General features: G+C 35.2%; 1 protein-coding gene, 1 non-coding gene and 1 pseudogene across 2 annotated transcripts in view; 2 read left to right on the plus strand and 1 right to left on the minus strand.

Annotated features, from left to right (window-relative positions):
- TLK1 (tousled like kinase 1) overlaps positions 1-20,397 on the minus strand; it is a 125,179-nt gene that overhangs the window by 57,821 nt on the left and 46,961 nt on the right. The window contains exon 3 of the mRNA XM_019727410.2: positions 14,932-15,003. Coding sequence (XP_019582969.1) covers positions 14,932-15,003 — 72 coding nt within the window. The remainder of the gene's footprint in view (positions 1-14,931; positions 15,004-20,397) is intronic.
- On the plus strand, positions 1,279-1,385 carry LOC141568167 (U6 spliceosomal RNA). The gene has a single exon (XR_012491208.1). It is a non-coding gene; the product is annotated as a U6 spliceosomal RNA (small nuclear RNA).
- LOC109445247 (mitochondrial import inner membrane translocase subunit Tim23B) lies at positions 18,958-19,652 on the plus strand (annotated as a pseudogene).

A 20,397-nucleotide genomic window follows, 5' to 3' on the forward strand; every position in this document is an offset into this window, starting at 1 on the left:
TGATCCATATTTTTATGTCCCTGAGTATTTCTATGATGAAATACTATGAATGACAATACATAACCTAACTCACATTGAGCATCTGTGGTTCCTCTAAGTATGATTTTGGAGATTTTAAGTTCTCTCACCTCCATTCTGCCAACAAGGTAACAGATTCACAGAGATTAAAATCAATGCTACCAGTCTCTGAATTCTTTAAAGACAGGAGTTATACCTTCTCCCCACCTCACCCTCCCGCCCCCCACGCTTAGCACATAGTTATTACTTGATAAACACATCATTATTAAATAATTTACTCAAGGTAATCAGGATTCAAAACCAATTCTGTATATTTCCAAGGCCTAAATGCTTTTTTTTCTCTGACCTGCTATATGCCCTACATCAATAACTGAATGAATCAACTATACAAAAATATTTCCAAATTTTGTTAAGTTCATAAAATTCATTATGTCCAATAATTTGCCTATGTGTTTTCACATCACAAACCAGAGATCTTAAAAGAAATCCACTTTAACCGGCAATGTACCAGCAATTTAGGGTAAATAGTTCATTAGTTTAGTTTCATTGTCAAAATTACCAAATTCAAAGAAACAATAAGCAATCTTCTATTTTCCTCAGAATAAAAATATCACTAAATTAAAAAGTCTAAGTTAACATTTTTATAAAGAACCCTAAAATCTATCTTAAAACAAACGAGGATTCCCAAATTATAATTTATTCCTATCTTTCCCAACTTAATCTATGTAAAAAAAAATAATTTAAGGTCAAGAAGGTATGACTTTTCAGAAGTTTTATGCTAGACTCAATTTTAAGCACGGCAGGCTCCCATATGAACTCCATCTTAAATCTTGACTAGCTACTTTTGAATAAACAAACAAAAACACGAAATAATGTAATTCTGAAAGGTATACTGGAAACATTTTCTACCTAGAAAACTAAGGAAAAGATAATCTTGTTAGTAGTTACAAATTATTTCTAAAGCACATTACAAGGAACACTGGATCGTGATTGACTGAGAGGCTACATTTTAAATGGAGGGGACAGTGAGGTGGTGCACCTGGGGTGAACAAAGTTAAATTTATTTACTGCAGAGTTTCACAGAGCCACTGAAATGCTAATATTCACTGGCTATCTCCAAAAACGGAGTGAGATGTAAGGATATATTTAAAAATTCTCAAACTTATTTGGAATAACACTCATTAAATACTTGACTGAATATACCCTTCAAGATATTTAAGGTGTTTTTTTCTGTGTGTGTGTTTTTTAAAGACCTAGACAGTGCTTACTTCGGAAGCCCATATACTAAAATTGGAACGATACAGAGAAGATTAGCATGGCCCCTGCACAAGGATAACCCACAAATTCAGGAAGCATTCCATATTTTTGAAGTCACAGGGATGTAATGTACAGCACAGGAAATATAATCAATAATATCATAATAACTATGCACAGTGACAGATGATTACTAGTTTATTGTAGGGATCACTTTGTAAGGTATGTGAACGTCTAATCACTATGTTGTACCTGAAACTAATGTAACATTGTATGCCAATTGCAATTTAAAATTAATAATAATAATAAAAAAGACTACTTGGCAAAAAGGTTTTTTTTCCTGAGGCAAAATTTCCCTAAATTTAAAATTTTTCTGGAATGGAGAAGTGGCACAGTTCTTTGGGGGAAATGCCATTTTGCTTGAAAACAAACAAAAAAACATCAAATGCATAATGATTATAGTAAAGAAAAAAAGGCAACAGGTTTACCTCCTTTAAACCTGAGAATACTTTGAGGAAGAAGGGAAAAAAGTATGACTAGATTAGCCTATAAATAAAAGTCTCCATTATAAACAAACACACCATTTCGTCCCTTCTCGTGACCTTAATCGTTTTCACCTATGTCCTAGTATGACAACCTGATCTTTAATTTCATTCTCAACTCATAGATTACAGGGTTGTTCTGTCAGACCAAACGGACTGTAATTTCCTTAAAAAATCAAGTATCACAGGTTTCTGAAGAAATGCAGACTAGGAATCAAACTCTGGGTCCCTTATTTACTGTATATACCTCTCAGCATTTTATTTAACCCAAGACTCAATTTTCTCATCAATTTTAAATGTGGTAATCCAGGCATAGGGGGACTGTAGGTATGAAATGAGAAGCATACCACAAACATACCCAGTACAGCATCTGGAACCGAGTATGTATGTACTCTATAAATGTCAGCGAGCACCCAATAAATTCTCTTATCCTATTACTCTAAATATCCGGGTACCTTTATGTTTCAAAACTTCAATCATGTGTCACCTGTTAAATGGTTAGGAGCGCCTACCCTAATAATTTACAAATAACGTGTAGGGCTTGTAAAATAAGCACACTTCCTCTTTGAGGCCTCATTTAACTCTATTCTCGACTACAAGCCGTAGAACCTGTCTGTAGTCTAGGCCCTAAGTATTACATAAGTAACCCTCAGGCAAATGTGCAGTAAACAGTTTTTTGGTTTTGATTTAAATATCCGAGCAACACCTTTATTAAACAACAAAAAACTCTCAATGAAGCCTACTGCTGCCAATTCTCCTGACTCATTCATTTGTAAATGGACCTATTTGGAGATTTAGAACCTTGGCGATTTAGGATATGCAGAAACTCACCAAATATTTAATTTCTAAAATGGATCATCACTGAGGAAAAGTTCAGAATACTACCTGAGATTTTCAAAACCATACTCCAGAGATACCTTGGGGGAGAGAAGGTTGTGCCTCAAGTTATTAAAGGTGGGGGACAAGGGAAAGAAGGAGCAGGTGGCTGAGTTATGGCTCTAGCCTACCAGAGACACATCCTCTCCCACCTCCACCCCCTGTACCTGCAAACACAGGATTTCCTATCATTTTCATATTGAGATTCTATATTAGACTTACTCTGAAGAAAGTTTGATGGCTTAAAAAACGTTTGAAAATCCCCTGATCTTGACCACCGATTTCCTACAAAACCCAAACGACATCAACCAGGCTGCTTTTGTGTTTGCAGAAGATGTAAAATTTGCATACACTGAGCACTTTATACAGAACACTTTATACCTTATTACTGCTCTCACTAATGATGTCACTTCTTTTTTTTCTTCTCTACATATTTTCTCAACTATTGCACTATAATTGACCACAATAGGAAGGATTAATATGGAAGGCAAAATAATATGATTTGGCTTTAAAGTAAAGATGGAAAGACTACAGAAATGATTAAAAGTCAAAGAATTCCGACATACAAGTTGAACAGTGGTTAGGAGAAAATGATGAGAGACTGGTACTCTTTAAAATCAATTTAGCTTTATAAATGCTAATTTGTAATCATACCAAAACCTGAACGATTACTCTGGCATTTAAATGTTCCAAGATATTACTGTGAATTTACACAGTATTTTCTAGCCGTTGAAAGTACATTCAAAAACCAAAGACAAGTCTAAAGGACTCAAGAGATAACAGTGACATGACATAATTAAACTAATGTTCCAATTTCATTTGGCATGTAAGCCCAGTGATTATTAAACAAACTTTTCATATTTAATCATGTGCCTTGGTTTATCTTAAAATAAAAACAAACGTGTCTTTCTTCAATGCAAATAAGACCAAATATAAGAAAACAAAACAGAAATCTGAACATGGTTACAGAATGAGGGAGATAAATCAATATGGATTGTTTCATGAAAATAGATTAATTACCTCCACAAGCCTCCAACTAGACAGACTAAACTGTTGGCATAAATTCATTATTGAAAATTGTAACAGTATGTGAAAAGATACTATAACATCAAGAAAAGAAAAAGGAGTGTATATTAAAATTTATTCTTCACCTCTTCTTTAAGTAGAGTTCTTCAGCCCTGACTGAACAGACAACAAAAAGTCCAGTATCATGATCTCTAATAAAATCATTATACTTAGTAGACACAGATATAGTTTATTTCTGTTAAATGAGAAAATGCTTTAAAATAGACAGAAAGTTACTTTAATATTAAACAATATCCCTAACAAAATATTCAACCCTCAAACTTGTCAGACTGATTTTTTCTGATCAATTCATTTAGCTAAAGGTTAGCTTCAAAAATACAACTCATTGGCTATTCCAATGATGCATATAGTTACTCAGGTATCAAATTCAAGGTGAACAAATGGCATGACAAATCTTTTTGCTTGCAGCTGGAAAGAACAATATTCAATTTTTATCCACACTTCTAGGCACAATTTATTGAACTAGATGTGAGACAGGAAAATGCTGGAAAAATCTTTACTTCAATGGCACGTATCAAAACAGCCTGGAATGAGAACGGAAAATCTGGAGCCTTATAAGAATAGTCAATGTAAAATAGATGTTCTGTTCAAGAATATCAAATGTACTGCTTCTTCCAACCTTTTGCTATAAAAACTAGGTTAGAATTATGCACTATAAGAACACTGAAATTGTGATAATTTCCTTGCTGTTCTGTATCCAATTTATATTTAGATAAAAACTATCATGAAATATGTACGTCCTAATTCAAGGATGATTTTGAGCTGGGAAGACGTGAAATTCACAGAGCCTGTCTCTGCCCAAGAGTCAAAACTTTAATTTGAGAACTATTATCTGGAAATGTTTGCTTGAATCTTTAACACCTAAAAGAAGATCACGGTTATATTGCTGATTTCAATATTTAGTGTAAAAAAATGTTTATGTATGCAACATTTTGGGATCCTATCTCTGAGTAAGAGCATTTCCTTGCTGTTCAAAGTAAATCCAATCAATACCAGCAAATCTGAGTGTAGCCTAATTTCTGCTATATTGCCTTTATTATTTAATAATATGTAATATCAAAGATGGTAAAGAGCCAATAAGACAAAACTGGGCAACCACCCAACTAAAATGCATGCTGTCTTAGAGGTAACTTAAAGCGTGCCAGCTCCTATTTTTAAAAGCGTGGAAGATTTTTACTCCCTTCACAAATATGCAGCTCCCACAACCTATCAGTACGTAAATACAATACTAAAAAAAATCTTACTCTCAATTTTTAAAACTACTTTCCTTGCCACCCTTACAGTCTGACTTCTTAAGCTCCTATCACCTGGACACATTTTAATTTGCATTCACATATATTTAAAAGGAACATATGTACTAAGTCTTCAATATTGATAAAATGCAGTACTGTTTGCCATTTTCTTATTGTTTATGTAACATAACTATTTCTCAGCATTTTCTCTTCTCTGGCTTTCCCTTTAAGGTTTTATTTGTTAAATAGCATAAACCATAAAATTTAAAAAGTTGGACTTTCTCCTTTATTCATATAATCTGGTAAGTTGTTTTCAAATCATACAACCAGAATAAAAGAGCCACACAGAGCAACCGCTGTTGGAGGAAAAAACAAATTTTGAAGATAACTTATTCTAGAAATGATGGCATTTTGAAAGTACTAATAATAGTACAATTTAGAACAGTGATTTCGTAACTTTTCTTCCATTATGACACTCATGATACAGTAACATGCTCCTGTACAATATCCCTATAGACATTTCCTTGAACGTGAATCCCTAGAGGTCCTCATACAATTATTGCTTTGGGAGAGACACTTTTAAGTGTAAATGCTGTATCACAAAAGGCACGTTTAAACATTTAAAGATATTGTCAAATTGCACTTTCAAAGGCAATATCAATCTATACATACACTGACATTGTATAAGAATACCCACCAATCTAAGCTCTATGTGATGTGTTTTAAAAAAAAGGTATTTCATTGTTGTTTTCGCTATAGCAATACTACATTTATAACCAGAAAAAGGGGTTTTATTTTTCAAAAGAAATTGTTCTATCATTTATCTAATAGCACAGATTCTCAATGTTGACTATATATCAAAATCACTTTCAAAAATTTATTTAAAGTTCATGATGAAATCCCCTTTCCAAATTTAACCATCTCTGGAAAGACACCAAAGAAATTCTTATTTTTGAAAAGTTCTTATTTTTGAAAAATGATGCTGATGTACCATCAGGATTAGCAATGGTCAATCTACATATAAGATAATAATAAGTCATGTGTTTCCTGCATATTCCCCTTTAGAGAATGTCTAAATTTAGGAAGTTATTCTTTATGTAATCTTCCATTAAGAATTAAAGACCAAAATTGTGACATGTAGCAGACATATATCTCATTAGGATATAAGAAGTGTAATTGGTTGTCATGGTTACTCGGTTATCCTAGAAAATGAGAATCTTAAAGAAAACTCGTAAAATAATCACTATGTTCTGCTGACATAAGGATACATCTAATATTTTAAAAACTCTACCATAAGACATTGAAACCAAATCTCTCAGAAATGTCAGCTTGTGCTGAATGCCCTTAAAATTCAGTCTAAAAGCAATACTTATCAGACAAAACATTTGTGAAGTGCTATAAGTCCAGGCATACCTTGGATTGGCAAATTTGATGATTACTATAAATCACCTTACATCTAAATATTTCCAAAACAGAATACCATTGTTTTAAAAAGACTACTAGGGTCATTTGTCTAACTAATTAAGTTATACACCGTCTTAGTTACACAGAGAGAGCATTACACAGGAGTTAAGGAGCATTGCTTTGAAATAAAAGACTTTGGAATTAGACTTTTGACTCTTGTTAACTTATTATCTGTGGGAAAATTAATCTTCTTGGGCTTGTTTCCATACTTAGAGATGTGAAACTTACATAGCTGTAATCTAGCTCCCCAGATAATGTGTTAAAACTATTTTCCCTCCTTCATTAATGGAGTGGTTGTCAAGCCGAGGAGATCTGCCCCTGCCCCCAGAGTATCTGGCAATCTCTGGAGAACACTGGTGGTTGCCACAACTGTGGGCTTCAGACATCTGATGTGTTAGACAGGGAGGCTACCACACATCCTACATTGCTCAGGACAACCTCCCTCACCCCCAAAAATTATCTGGCCCCAAATATCAATGCTGTTAAGGTTTAGAAACCTTGCTTTGATGAATACATCAGAATCATTTGTACTGACACAAAAACTACCAAGCTACAACTGAAGTGAAGTTAAATATATTTATTCAACAAATATTTACTGACCCCCCTACTATGGTCAAGCAGTATACCAAGTTTCACTTTAAAGTATGTCTTCATTCTAAAAATGACCTGGCATTTTCCTCTTCCTATCTTTTCATCAATCAGCTTAGAACTTTCCTGCTCTAAAAACAACCAACCACCCATACTAAATGCACTTTTATAAAGGGAAACATTTAACAGCTGTATGTTTGCTTGATAAATAAATGGCTTAGTGAATTATTTCAAGATTTCATGATTTATAAGAAATTGCAAGATTATCTAGGCAGAATGTATGAGAATTTCCCAGCAGAAAGTCTGCGTACTTTTACTTTGATAAAGCTTCCCAGATGGTTCTGACACATAGTCCTCCATCTTTATAAAAACAGAGGCACAGAGTCAGTATCAGACCCACATTTGGTTTCAAGTTCACTTTTCCTTCCGGGAGACTAAGGACATATATGAGTATATTCAGCCAGAATAGAGCCACTTTCTTTGCTGTGAACCCTATCATATGGCTTTGGAGTAAGACACACTAACTTATAGCTGAATGTAGTTCCTGTAAGAGCATGTCCTTTAATGTATGGTGTTAGCATTAAATACAGTTTTCTCTTTGAAATAAAAGAAAAATTTACAAAGTAATTCCAGGTTTTTCACAGGAACTTTTAAATCCTGTAATTTATAAATTTGATTATTAGTTTTAATAAGGGAGAGAGAAAAAACCCCACAAATTTATTCTCCTACTGAGACAATGTCTTTATTAGTGTTACAAAATACACAATTCTGCATGCACACCCACAGTACCCACCTTCAAGACAATGTTACTGTACATACTGTACACTGTATATAACAATACTGTTACATACAATGTCTCAGCAAAACAAATGACGTAATAGTACTTACTAAGATTATGGTTTGGCCCACCTAACAGCAAGAAGTGAGAAAATACTACCGGCTGGAAGATAAGTAAAGAAGACGACACAGGAACCCATCAAATAGAACACTACAAAGACCATTTATCAAGCTAAAACATTTTAGAAAATAATGCAGGCAGCAGGATACAAAGGATATTTCTTAAAAATGACTAGGTGTCTAACAATCTTGAGAAGCTGAACAGATACAAACAGAACAAAGTCAAAAACAAGGTAATTCATTCGGAGGGGAATAGGCATAAAAATGTAATTTTTGATGATTCTTAAACTATATATCATTAAATTCGGTTTTCAAGTTTTTTCTTTCTTAGTGGGAACTCAAATTAAGACATTAAAGAAAAGATCTGTATGGGATTTAACAAATATATACAGACAAGTAAAACTTCAATGAATTTTTAAAAATCAATCTAAAACCTAAAATTTATGGCCAGTTAATACCTCTATTTTCAAATAAAATCATAACTTCCAATCAATCCTGGGTACCTAAGTGTTCACTGAGGAAACATTCAAACTGAACACAATTATTAATAGGGCAAAAAGGAAACAGGAAAAAGTAGAGATGGGTATGTATATAAAAATAAGGTAAAAACAGGAAATACCCATCACTCTCCTAATCCAGCTGATTTACTAAGAATAGAAGACAACCCATTTAATCAATTTATGCATGTTTACAAGCAATTTTAAAATACCTTATTCAAAAAATAAGATTCTACATTTAAAAAACCTATTAAATAACTATAAACAGTATGAAGTTCTAGAAATAGAAATAATGCCTCCCTGAAGCCAGGTCCAAGTTAGGTTTAGGTCTAATTGCCTACTACTTTTAATTTCTACTTCTTCCAAAATATGAAAATAAAAAAGCAAACACAATGTGGCCCTTTAAAAAAAGAACAGAACAAAAGCATTAATGCTTCAAAGTGTCTGCAATACTGTAACTTCAACTTAACTGAGGGGAAAAAGAAAAAACTAAGTTCCCAGACTACTTCTAGAAACTTAATTCAAATGAGAAAGCTAATCATAGATCTTCTTTCATAAAAGGGCCTTCATTACTCATCGTTAGAGGTAAATTAAGACAATCAAGCCATCATATCTATATTACATTCTTCTTTCATTACAATCGTTACAATTCTGAAAGTTGGACTAAGTTTAAATGTCTAGATGCAACAATTGTCCCAGCTTCCACATCTGAACTTAAAATCCTTAATCTTAAATAGCCCAAAAATCCCCCAATGCACTTGGATCAAAAATAAACTAATTTAATGCTAATGTGCTAAGGAGAGGGTCATAGAGAGCTAAAGAATTGATAATTACCCAGGAGGAAGGGAAACAAATACTTTGGTTCGTGAAAGAGATAGAATATATTTTAAATTGCTCAATTCTAATTCAGGTTACATAGAAGATGAATATTAAAGATTAAATGGAGGCAAAAAACAATAATCTGTCACGTGTATGCGTCTGCTTTACAAACATTATTATGTAGTAAGCACATATGTATAAATATACTTAAATGTGTTTCTCCAACATTAAAGATGATATAATTCAACGATGTTTATATCCAGTCTTATAATCAGACACAAATACTCCACTTCAGTGAGAAATAAAAGAAAGCAGAGAAATATATTCTAGGATCTCCAAAAGGAGAGGCAGGGAGGAGGAACGTTTATAGTATTAATATTCACTATAAATCCCAAATGAGCTACAAGATACCTACCTAATTTATCTTAGCAGGCTGGGGTAAGGTAGGATGGGGACAGCAATTACAGAACTTAGAGAAAGTAGAGAAGATCTTTGTGTTTAGACATGGGAAGGGTCCTGCAAGAACTACAAATGGGTGGATCAAGGCATGGATTCCTTCTTTTGTCATCACAAAATAATCTGGACGTTTAGCCAGCAGATAAGGCATACAGACCATGTTTCTAACTCCTTCAGGTACTCTAAAACATTTAAATAAAGGATGAGTGACCCCCTCCCCCACTCCTTTTCCTGATCCTCCCATAAAATTTGTTATCCTTCTCTTCACACCCACAACCTATTCATGATTCTTTCCGTCAGCTAATAACCTCTATTTTCACTGTGAAGTAGGAGAAAGCTTGTTAGGTGTGGAAGTTCACCCCTCAGGAGAAAGGACGCTCCTGGTCAGTTATGCCCACAGCTAACCCTGCCCAGCAGGGTCTGGATCTCACTATGCATACAGCCTCCAGGAAAACGTGCTGAGTTTCAGTTCTATTTTCTCCTCACTCTTCAGCACTTTCTTTGTTCCATCATAGCTCTGCTATGACCCTTTCTTCTTTATTAACACGTAAGATGTCAAGCCTGTTAGACTCTAGAAACCGTTTCATTCAGAGTCAAGATTCTGCCAAGAGTAGTCAATACTTGCTGTCACTATTTCCTCACTTTCCAATGGTTCCTTAACTTACTATAATCTGGCATCTTGCTCCCATTAATCTGCTAAAACGAAGCCTAAGTGACAAATTCTTAGTCACTTTTTACAGTCATTATCTTAAATGACTTCTGTGACATTTAATTCTATTCATTATTCTTCTCCTTCACTTTGTTTTTCTTCCTACTATCTATCCACTTCCTTTCTCCAGCACACCCACCCTGCCTACTAACATTTCTTAGTGTTACACAAACTATCAGGATGAGTTCAGTTTTTAAACTGTGCAGTTTTTAAACTTGTGGGTCTTAGCACCCTTCTACAAACTACTCAGGGCCCCAAAGAGCTGTTATTTATGTGGGATATAACTTTTGGTATTTACCATTTTAGAATTTAAAACTAAACAACTTTTAAACACCAGAATACACAAGTACATAATCCATAAATCATCAGTGATGATATCATGTGTCATAGAGCCTCTGGGTATCTTCATGGTAAGCTCATGAGAAAATGAAAAATTTTGAAAGCCAAATATGTCTTAGCATTATGGCAAAAAAGGCAAATAATGTCTCAGCACTATTATAAAAATTGTTTTGAATTTGTGGACCCCCTGAAAGAGTCTCAGGAACTCTCAGGAATCCTCAGATCACCCAGTCCTTTCACACCTAATGCCAGACACTGCTAAGTCTTCATCTCTAGCCTGACCCCTTCTTTCCTGAGTTATCACCTAAAGTTAGATACCTCACAGTGATCCTAGCACTTCCCTTTCCTTCTTTTCCCCACATTCAGTCATCAAACCCTACTGATCCTACTTTTTATATCTAGTGGAAGTTGAGAGCTTGCTGGAGAAATGCAAACCCCCACTGGAGACCTACAGACATACGAACCCACGGTAATTCACCTGCACATGGTTATGAGAAGCTTGGGTCTCGGTGGTGACAGCATCAATACCCAAAGTTAAAGAATCTGTAGGAGGAGGCAGAGCCCAAACAGCAAACTTGAGAACACTATAATTAGAACCCCTCCCACTTGAAGCTTTTCTTCCTAATATTAAACTTTGGAGGGCTGGAGTTTGCAAAGGCACAGTAATCCTGAAATCAATAATCTTCCCAATCTAGGTTTCCCTCCAATCCTGTCCTCTACACTGCCACCTGGGAGGCGCCTTCATCCTCTACTTCGTCTTTTGTTTCCCCTGCTTCAGTGGCTCTCCACAACCTACATACAAGTCCAAATTCCTTACTATGAAATACAGGTGCTGTTAAACCCTGAGCCCTGCTTACCTTTTACCATTCCTGCATATCCTCCCGTATTACACTGCAAGTTTGCAAACCAGCTGAATCACCTAGGTAGGCAGCATGGCATTTTCCTTAAGCTCCTCGGGTGATCTAAAGTCCAACTGGGCATGAGAATCACTGCCCTACGTCTTGAACAAAACTACCTGCCACGCTTCTCTGTGAGAGCAAAGCATATCGCAGTCCCTCTGCCTGCCTGCCTGCCTGCTCACACTTTGCCCTTGTCCTCTGGGATGAATTCACGGCTTTTCTTAACAACTATCATTTCTTCTTTGAAGAAAGACCTCTTTGTTTCCCTCCCCACTTCCCCACTGCAGGCAGATAAAATTAGGGATCCATGTTCTTTGATCCCATAGTACCTTGTGCTTCCATCTATGCTAGCATAGCCCACACAGTTTATGAAACAGTCTGTCCTACTAGACACTGATCTTATACGAAGGCAGGGATAGTTTCCTATTCATCTTTATATTCTCTGTGCTTGGGCACAGAGGTTAGAAAATAATAGATAAGTAATAAATGCTTAATGAAAACACAGTGAATTTCTGGAGCCTGTTGAATAAACCTAGAGTGTTGTGAAATAAAGCAAAAACAATACCAGCACCTTCTTACCTACTAGGCAATTGCATTAACAAAAGGAAAAAACATTTTGTTCTACAAATTTACATTCACAAATAAAAGGTTTATATATTTCATATATAAACTGAAATAAAAACTTTCAGTTGAAGTAGATTCAATGAGCCCAACAGAAAATATCAGGTGCTTTTCAGTTTTAGTAGTAAAAGACAGACGAAAACAGGAGGGTTCTGGGTATCTGCAAAGATTATTGGGTAGGAGGATAGAGTAGAGGAAAGGGATATTAGTAATCTAATCTTTATAAATACTAAGAGGGTCTCAACAGATAATGTCCAATTGATGAAACAAAATAGCAAGATACGCACATTACTTATATTAAAATGTGGAAATAAATACCAGGAAGAACAGCTAAAAGAATAGAAAGTAGGCTGTCATAAGGGTGGGTGGTAGAGAACTGCTTTCTTTCTTTTTCCTTTTTTTTTTTTTTTAACTAAACCTGGTATTACTATTTGTTCATAAAAACAACAAAAAAAAGCTATTGTTTTTTTAAAAAGTAATGATCAGGAAATGGGTTACCAAAAGAATAAAATGACATCAGAAAACAATGGAATACTACATAAACTTTACTTCTAGGGGTACTGGGGAAAAAAGAAGTACTACTATCTTGCAATTTATTGTTTACTCCCAACAACTTGACTTAATGAGCTATGAATACCTGTATCTTGATGTGTATGAAATTTCACCCCAAGGGAATTCATTAATTAAAGTATCTAGTTTAGAAATAAAACCTGGGAATCATTTTCCAGATACTTAGCTTCTTAAAATGGAAAGACAAAAATAAATAAATAAATAAATAAATACCGCTTTTTTAAATCTTGAGGAAATGGATAATATGTAGTCATTTCCAAAATACTGTGTCACTCATTTATTAAACTTCCAGATATAGAACTCAGAATAGCAAAAGACAAAAGATTTTTAAGGTTTTCTATTACTGCCCCAAACGTCAAAATTTCTATACAAATAAAGCTAAGTACAATCAATGGTGAACCAAATTGTATTTCACTGCAAATGCCACTATGGTCTTAAAAGAAAAAACAAAACAAAACAAAACATTTTTAACTAAAAATATAGCCCAAAGTGATCCTCTGAATTCTTTACAGGGAAGTGGTATTTTCTTATAGATTGATTCTTTTGAAAAGAAGCCAAAGACTGCATCTATAAAGAACATAGAAATATATGTAATAGCTGATCTAACTTCTACTATGTTTTACTATTTTTAAAAAAATCTATCAAAAACACCAGATGTGGTGAACAGAAAAGAGAAATACCTAAAATTACTTTATTGCTCTTCGTAACATAAAAGCCTATGAAAGAGGAGGCATGTGAAATTACTACATAGACCCAAATCTGGAAATATCAAGATATATTTGAAAGTCCAGGAAACATAAAGTGAAAATTCTTGATGTAGTTTTTGAAAAACTGTACTTTGACTAGATCTAAACCTACAATTTTGAAGGACTCAGTACAAGTGTGTGAATTTAATAAAAAACTAAACTGTGATCATCTGGTGCTACAGGGGCTACTAACGCTTACCTCACGGGAACCTACTGCAGATAAAGTCCCGGCACTTGCACAGTCCTTTCAGCTGCCTGCCAGTTGTCTCTGTGGAAGGGAAAGCCTGATGAGTGAAAGCCCTATGCCACACTCCTCTGGAGTGTCAGGGAGCCTGCACAGAACTGCACAAACTGTCTACCCTACAGATTCCTAGATACTTTCAGTAACACGGGGCTTTACAAAGATGCCCCTTTTGATATTCCCTTTCCACTGAACACCAAAACTAAATGGCTAAGAGCTACTGAGTGCTAACAACCTACTGGTATTTACCAAGGTGATATATCTACACTAACCCAAATAGAAAAAAGACTAAAATGGATCAGGTAGAAATAAGTTCACTTTGACAGGGAGAAAACACACACACACACACACACACACACACACGACAGAACTCTGTAATTCAAGAAGAGACGATATTAAAAGCTACATCCACAAAAAGTAAAGTTGCAGCATCAACAAGTGAATGCTAAAACCCAAAGAAATTCCTGTCTGTACATTTTAAAACGATGCCATCAAGTACATCATGCTCAGTGTGAACTATACAATGGATCCAAATGCCTACTTACAAAATCCTATGTGTTTTCTTAGTAGGATAAGTGGGTGGGAGAGGAGGGGTTTTTCAGATATTTCTAAATATGAAAAGTGAAAACCAACAGCATGAAATTCCACAAGAAATTTCAAAAAGAGAAAAAAAATTATATCTGTACCTCAGAAAGTAAACATACCCTTACTTAGGACCAAACTGGTAAGTATAACAAGAAATAGTAGAAAACTGTGAAACACATTACAAAAACCACCTTCATCTCCTAGAATTATGAATGGCTAGTAACTGTCTTCCATTGAAAACATCTATACCACTAATGTACAAGTTCAGCTACATAACCAAAGAAAATATATATTTTCTTTCTAACGCCAAATACAGTCTTCAATTTGAATGCTGTGCTTCATAAGGCAGAATAAAATGCTCCTACAAGAAACTTAAAAAGTAGTAACCTTTGGCACAAGGATTGATGAAGACAAAAACCTATTTAGTTTAAAAAAAAAAGTTAATTCCATCTTTTACTTTAATAGCACCATATTTAAAATAAAGTTACTTACCTCTGATTCTTTGTCACTTAAAGATCCCAAACTTCCAAAACTGTGATTAGAACTTTCATTATTTGTTGAAGCCTGTTAAAGATTTTTAAAAGGGAAAAATTAGAAGTAATTTTAAATGAAGCATATTACAATGTAAATAATCTATCTTCAGAAATGAAAATAAAGTATGATTTCTTTTAAGCAAGAAAGTCAAACGAAGTAAAAATAATACCAACTTATTAACACTATAAATATTGGAAAGTTTTATCAACTCAGTAAAGTTCTGCTGTATTTCAGGAACTGATTTGTGTTAGCTGATTTTAGAATACTAAATTCAGAAGCAAAGGAATCGGGCTATGGTTAGAATAAGAATATCCCTAAAACTACCACCTAATGCATACAAACTAATGTTTCCTTTAACTGAAAGTATTGTGTTCCTTAATTCCCTTCACAATCTTATCAAATTCCATCATATCCCACCCACACACCCATTTGCCTCTCTTCATCTTAATAAACTGGACAATCTTTGTTTTTTTGTTTGTTTTGCCTTAATCTTTTAAGAAAATTTTTTTACCATTTTGACTATTTTAATTGCTCTGCTCAAGAGTTTCTACAATTCTTTTACAATGTTTTCAACTGTGACAAACAGAAATAAGGTGTTATTCTTCAGGATGACATTTGCTGTTTCTAATATGTTTCTATGATGCTTACTATTTTTGTGGACTTTTTGGGATAATCGGTATGGGACTTTTTGGGATCAGAAGACATCTGATCAACGACTTCCAGGAATGTTTAGACCAGAGGATGACAGGGTATGGTATATATGCCAAAGATGACAGACGAATGAACTTCATGTTCAGGCAGGCCCAGCTGATATTCCTGTTTCCCTTCAATTTGTAAGAGTAGCTGCTGATCCTACTATTAAAAGGTTGCATATAATTACCCAAAAAGTTGGGATATAATTACCCTTAGACCAATTTCCAAACTGATGACTCTGAGCTATTGCATACATGTCCAGTCCTATGCCTGATACTGTAAAGGTTGTTTTCAACACAAATAGCACTTGGACTGATTAGATTCAATCACTATTTAGAGGATGTTATAATCTAATTAGGGCAAGATGATCAAACTTGAAACAAAGAACACTATAAACAGCAATTAAGCAGTGGTAAACTAGAAAGATTCAGGGACAACTGAGGCAATGGCAATGCTTTTGAGCATCCCTAAATCACCACATAAAAACATAAACCCCAAATCCACAGACAACATTTACAACAAAAATAGGTGACAAAGAACCCCACCCCCCCACCAAGTAGGAGGTGGGAACAGATCACCAACAACCACAGAACCTTCATGGCATGAGAGGGCGCAATAGGAAATAGGGTGTCAGACAGATATGAGAACAGAGACTCCCAAAACAGCAAATGCAAATTGACCGGAAGGTCCATTTGAGTACAGAAACTACATCTGGAAGGGTTTCTGCCATTTCCAACAGTGACTAAGTGCAGGGGTCCATGGTGAAGTCTGAGGAAGTTGGTGCCATCGAGCGCCCGTGAACTCTTGAAACTGATCCTTCACTAAGGGTGTTACAATAAGGATAAACTACTGGGTGTGGAATCAAAATCGAGCACAATAAGTATAATAAAGAAAAAGTAAAGAGAATATCAAAATAAAAGTGAGGAAGGCAGCAAAGCCTAGAAATCTCAGAAAACAAATACCACACTTTTGAAGAGTACCCAAAAACAACAGCAGAGGGAGCACTATAAGAAAAGCCACCCTAAACAAACCAAAAAAAAAAAAAAAGGCAACGGATAATGATGTAGGTAAATCCCATGAAGTTATTATAAGAAAAAATAGAGCAAGCTACAGAATAAGATCCTGATAATAAAAGCATACATAATATCCTGATAATAAAAGCATACCAGAAACACATACACATTTCACAAAATAGGTGAAAATTGTAACCTACTATTTGGAACTAAGCTAAAAGACATTACAAAAATGACTCAAGACATGAAAGAACATAAATCAGATTTCAAAAAACTCAAAAATAAGGTAACAGAACTCAGGAAAGCATTAGAAATTGAAAAAAAGTTTCAAAAATAAAGATTAAGCCTGAATGATAAGAGAAAACACATCAAACAGATAAAGTGTTAAGAGAACTAGAAGGTAAAAAGGAGGAACACTTTTGAAATCAAAAGAAATGAAAGGATGAAAAGGATTTGAGGGAAAGCAACGACTATGGAAGGAAGAAAGATCCAACACTTAGGTAATAGAAGCCTTTAAAGAGTACTGCCATGAGAAAACAAACAGTAGAAACTATAATTCAAGAAATCTTCCTAGAAATTGTTTAAAAATTGAAACCACTGCCTGAAAGAGCACAACATACACCTAAGAATGTCACCCAGAAGGCCAACATCCAATTTTTCAAAGGCAACACTTTATGCAAGAAGAAAATGCAGTAATGTGTTTAAGATATTCCAGAAAATATGAATAAAGTGTTTTATATTCAATAAAACTGATTTTTAACATATAGAAGGCTTAGATAAACTGTTATCAAAATTCCAGAAATCAAGAAATACTGCTCACATGAGCCCTTCCCAAAGAATACAGAGAACAAGCTGTAGATAATCAAAATGAATAGAGTTTCAACCTAAGAACTGATGGCAAGCAATAATATTACTTGTTGATAAAGGCTAAATGAGAAATAAAAGGAAGAAAGTATGAAGTTTAATAGCTAAAGTTGTTAATAATACAATGTTTTAAAAACTGGGGGGATGGTTTAATAGAAAACATAAGCAAACATTTTTTTAACTTTTCAGTCATCACTTTGGTCATTGTGATAGCACAACTATTGTTATTTTGAAATAAAATAACTGTGGGTGGGGGATATAGAAAGAAATAGATAATTGTGATATTCTAATTCTATCATCTGCTTTACGTACTTGAGAATCACAATTCTTGGTATAGAAGAAAGAAGATACAGACATAAATAAAAACCTTATAGTTCTGATTTGAATTGGTAGTATCAATATAAATTCATTGGATATTTTTACCTTTTAAAACAATTTTAAAAAATACAAATTCTGCTACGAGTAATAACAGAATACCTCTTATCAGACCAATGTTCCCATAGATAACTAAAAATTCTAGAAAAAAATATAAAGAACAACTACCTGAAAGTATATGAGCAACCAAAAGTCAGCAGATTATGGTAAGAGATAACATTTGGAAGAAAGGAATAGAACTGGGTGGGTTTCCTGTTTTTACAGCTTTTGACTGAGGGAAGTATGCTAGTGTGAGTTGCACAGAGTAGCTGAAACTTGGATCAAAACATGCAGTCTTACTGGCTTGAAAACCCAGAGTTTGGAACTACCACAACAGCTGGAAAGTAAGAAGGCTTATGGTAGAAAATAAAGCACCACAAAGACAGTTGCAAATTCTGCCTATTTCCTCTACCCATGTCTCTGGCCGGTCACTGATCTGTTCCAAGAGTGGAACAGACTCTAAGTAGTCCAGACAAGGCTAAAACAACTGTAAAGAGATGTCCGCAGTAGGGAGACATAGTTTACATTTCAGTCTAGCCAAGTTAATTCTTTGCTAATACACATAACCAAAAAAGATCAACACTCTCCAGAAAAACACTACACCATACTGTATCATTCACAGTGTGCACGATATAAACAAAATTTCTAAACTTATGAAGAAACAAGAAAATGTGACCCATACTCAAGAGAAAAGACAGTCAATAGAGACCAACCACAAGATAACACAGATATTAGAATTAGCAACGATTTTAACGCAGCTACTGTTAAGTACGCTCACGACGACAATGGAAAATATACTTGTAATAAATGCATGAATTGGAAATTTCAGCAGAAAAATAAAAATATAAAAAAGCCAGGTGAAAATTCCAAAACTGAAAAATTCGCTCTCTAAAATAAAATCCACTGGACAGGCATAACATCAGAATGGACAAAAGTACTAAAGATCGAAAGAAATTATTCAGGGCCCGGGCGCCCAGAAGGTCAGCACGTGAAGGAGTGCATGGTAACCTGGGTCTCCCCGCTGTTACTGAGGAGCAGAGGCCACACAGACGAGCCCGGCCTGAGCAGCAGATGGGAGGGTTGCTGCAACACCACGGAGCGCGGCAGGGGAAGTGGCAACAAAACCACAGGCGAGTCGGCCAGCTTTTATGGAGCCATGGAGCTGGTTACTCACATGTGGATTTGGCCGGCATCCTGCTGACTAGTATGAACCCTGTTTCCTTATTGACATATGGATCCCTGACATCTCGTGCAGGACACAGATGAGTTTATTTTACCAAGTGGAGCTAATAAAACCTGGGGCAGATCTGACTTGGTCTTCTTTACCACTGGAGGATGTTGTATGACAGGGGCTGCATGTGGGGCAATGAATAGACTGGGGCAATGAATAGTCTAAGGCTAGGATTGAAGTAAACCCAGAACATGGACTGGTCCAAACAAAGAAACATACAGATTTTGAACATGGTGACGAGGCAAGGGGCATTTTGGGTTAATATACTAGGTCCTCAGACTTTGCTCCATAGTGCATTTGGTATCACTGAGAAAACACGAGGTGCCAAAGATGACCTCAATACAGCAGAAGCTGGAACCATGACGGGCACGGGATCAACACTAGCTTCTCTGCCCTATACAGTGAGAGTCCATGAAAGGCTCCCTGAGCCAGTCACTCAGACGATTTTGCCAACTTGTGAATAGACTGTACTTTAATAGTCATCCAGGTCTATTTATATAAGTCAGTCTGGAGTTATTCTCTCTTGTACCTACAATTAGTTGGAAAAACTGTGGAGATTCCAATTTGTTGTGACAAAGATCATGGATGGTGGGCAGGACTGGCTCTCCTCCCAGCCATTAATGAGCCGAAGCCAAAATCCTTTGGCGACTGAGTAATGTGGTTCTCCTCTTTGAGGATCTTACACCTGCTCTCTCTCCTACTCCTGACCTGGAAAACCACTTACTCCCATAATCCAGGTCATGATGTCAATACTGTATCACCATGTTTGTTCATTTAATGACCCAAATCTCTAATATTGCCCTGTGTTACCAATAAACGGTGAACACAGGGAAAAAAGAAATTAAATTAAATAGAGAGAAAAATTAGTTGCCAGACACTGTTAAGCATTCTAATACACATGTATTGGGAGTCACAGGAGAGAAAAAGGAACAGAAAAAAAATCTGAAGAATTACTAGTCAGAAAGTCCCCAAATTTGGTGGAAGACGTAAATTTACAGATTAAAGAAGTTCACTAATTCCTCCAAACAGAATAAGTATAAAGAAAATCATACTTAGGTAACATCAACCATTGATAAAGAGAAAAAAATCTTACTACCATGAGACATCACCTCATTACCCATCAGAATGGCTATTATCAAAAAGACATAAATAACAAGAGTTGACAAGGACATAGAGAAAAGGAAACCCCTTGAGCTGATTAATTCACAC

This window comes from Rhinolophus sinicus, linkage group LG01 (assembly GCF_036562045.2).
Source record: "Rhinolophus sinicus isolate RSC01 linkage group LG01, ASM3656204v1, whole genome shotgun sequence".
NCBI classification, from domain to species: domain Eukaryota; kingdom Metazoa; phylum Chordata; class Mammalia; order Chiroptera; family Rhinolophidae; genus Rhinolophus; species Rhinolophus sinicus.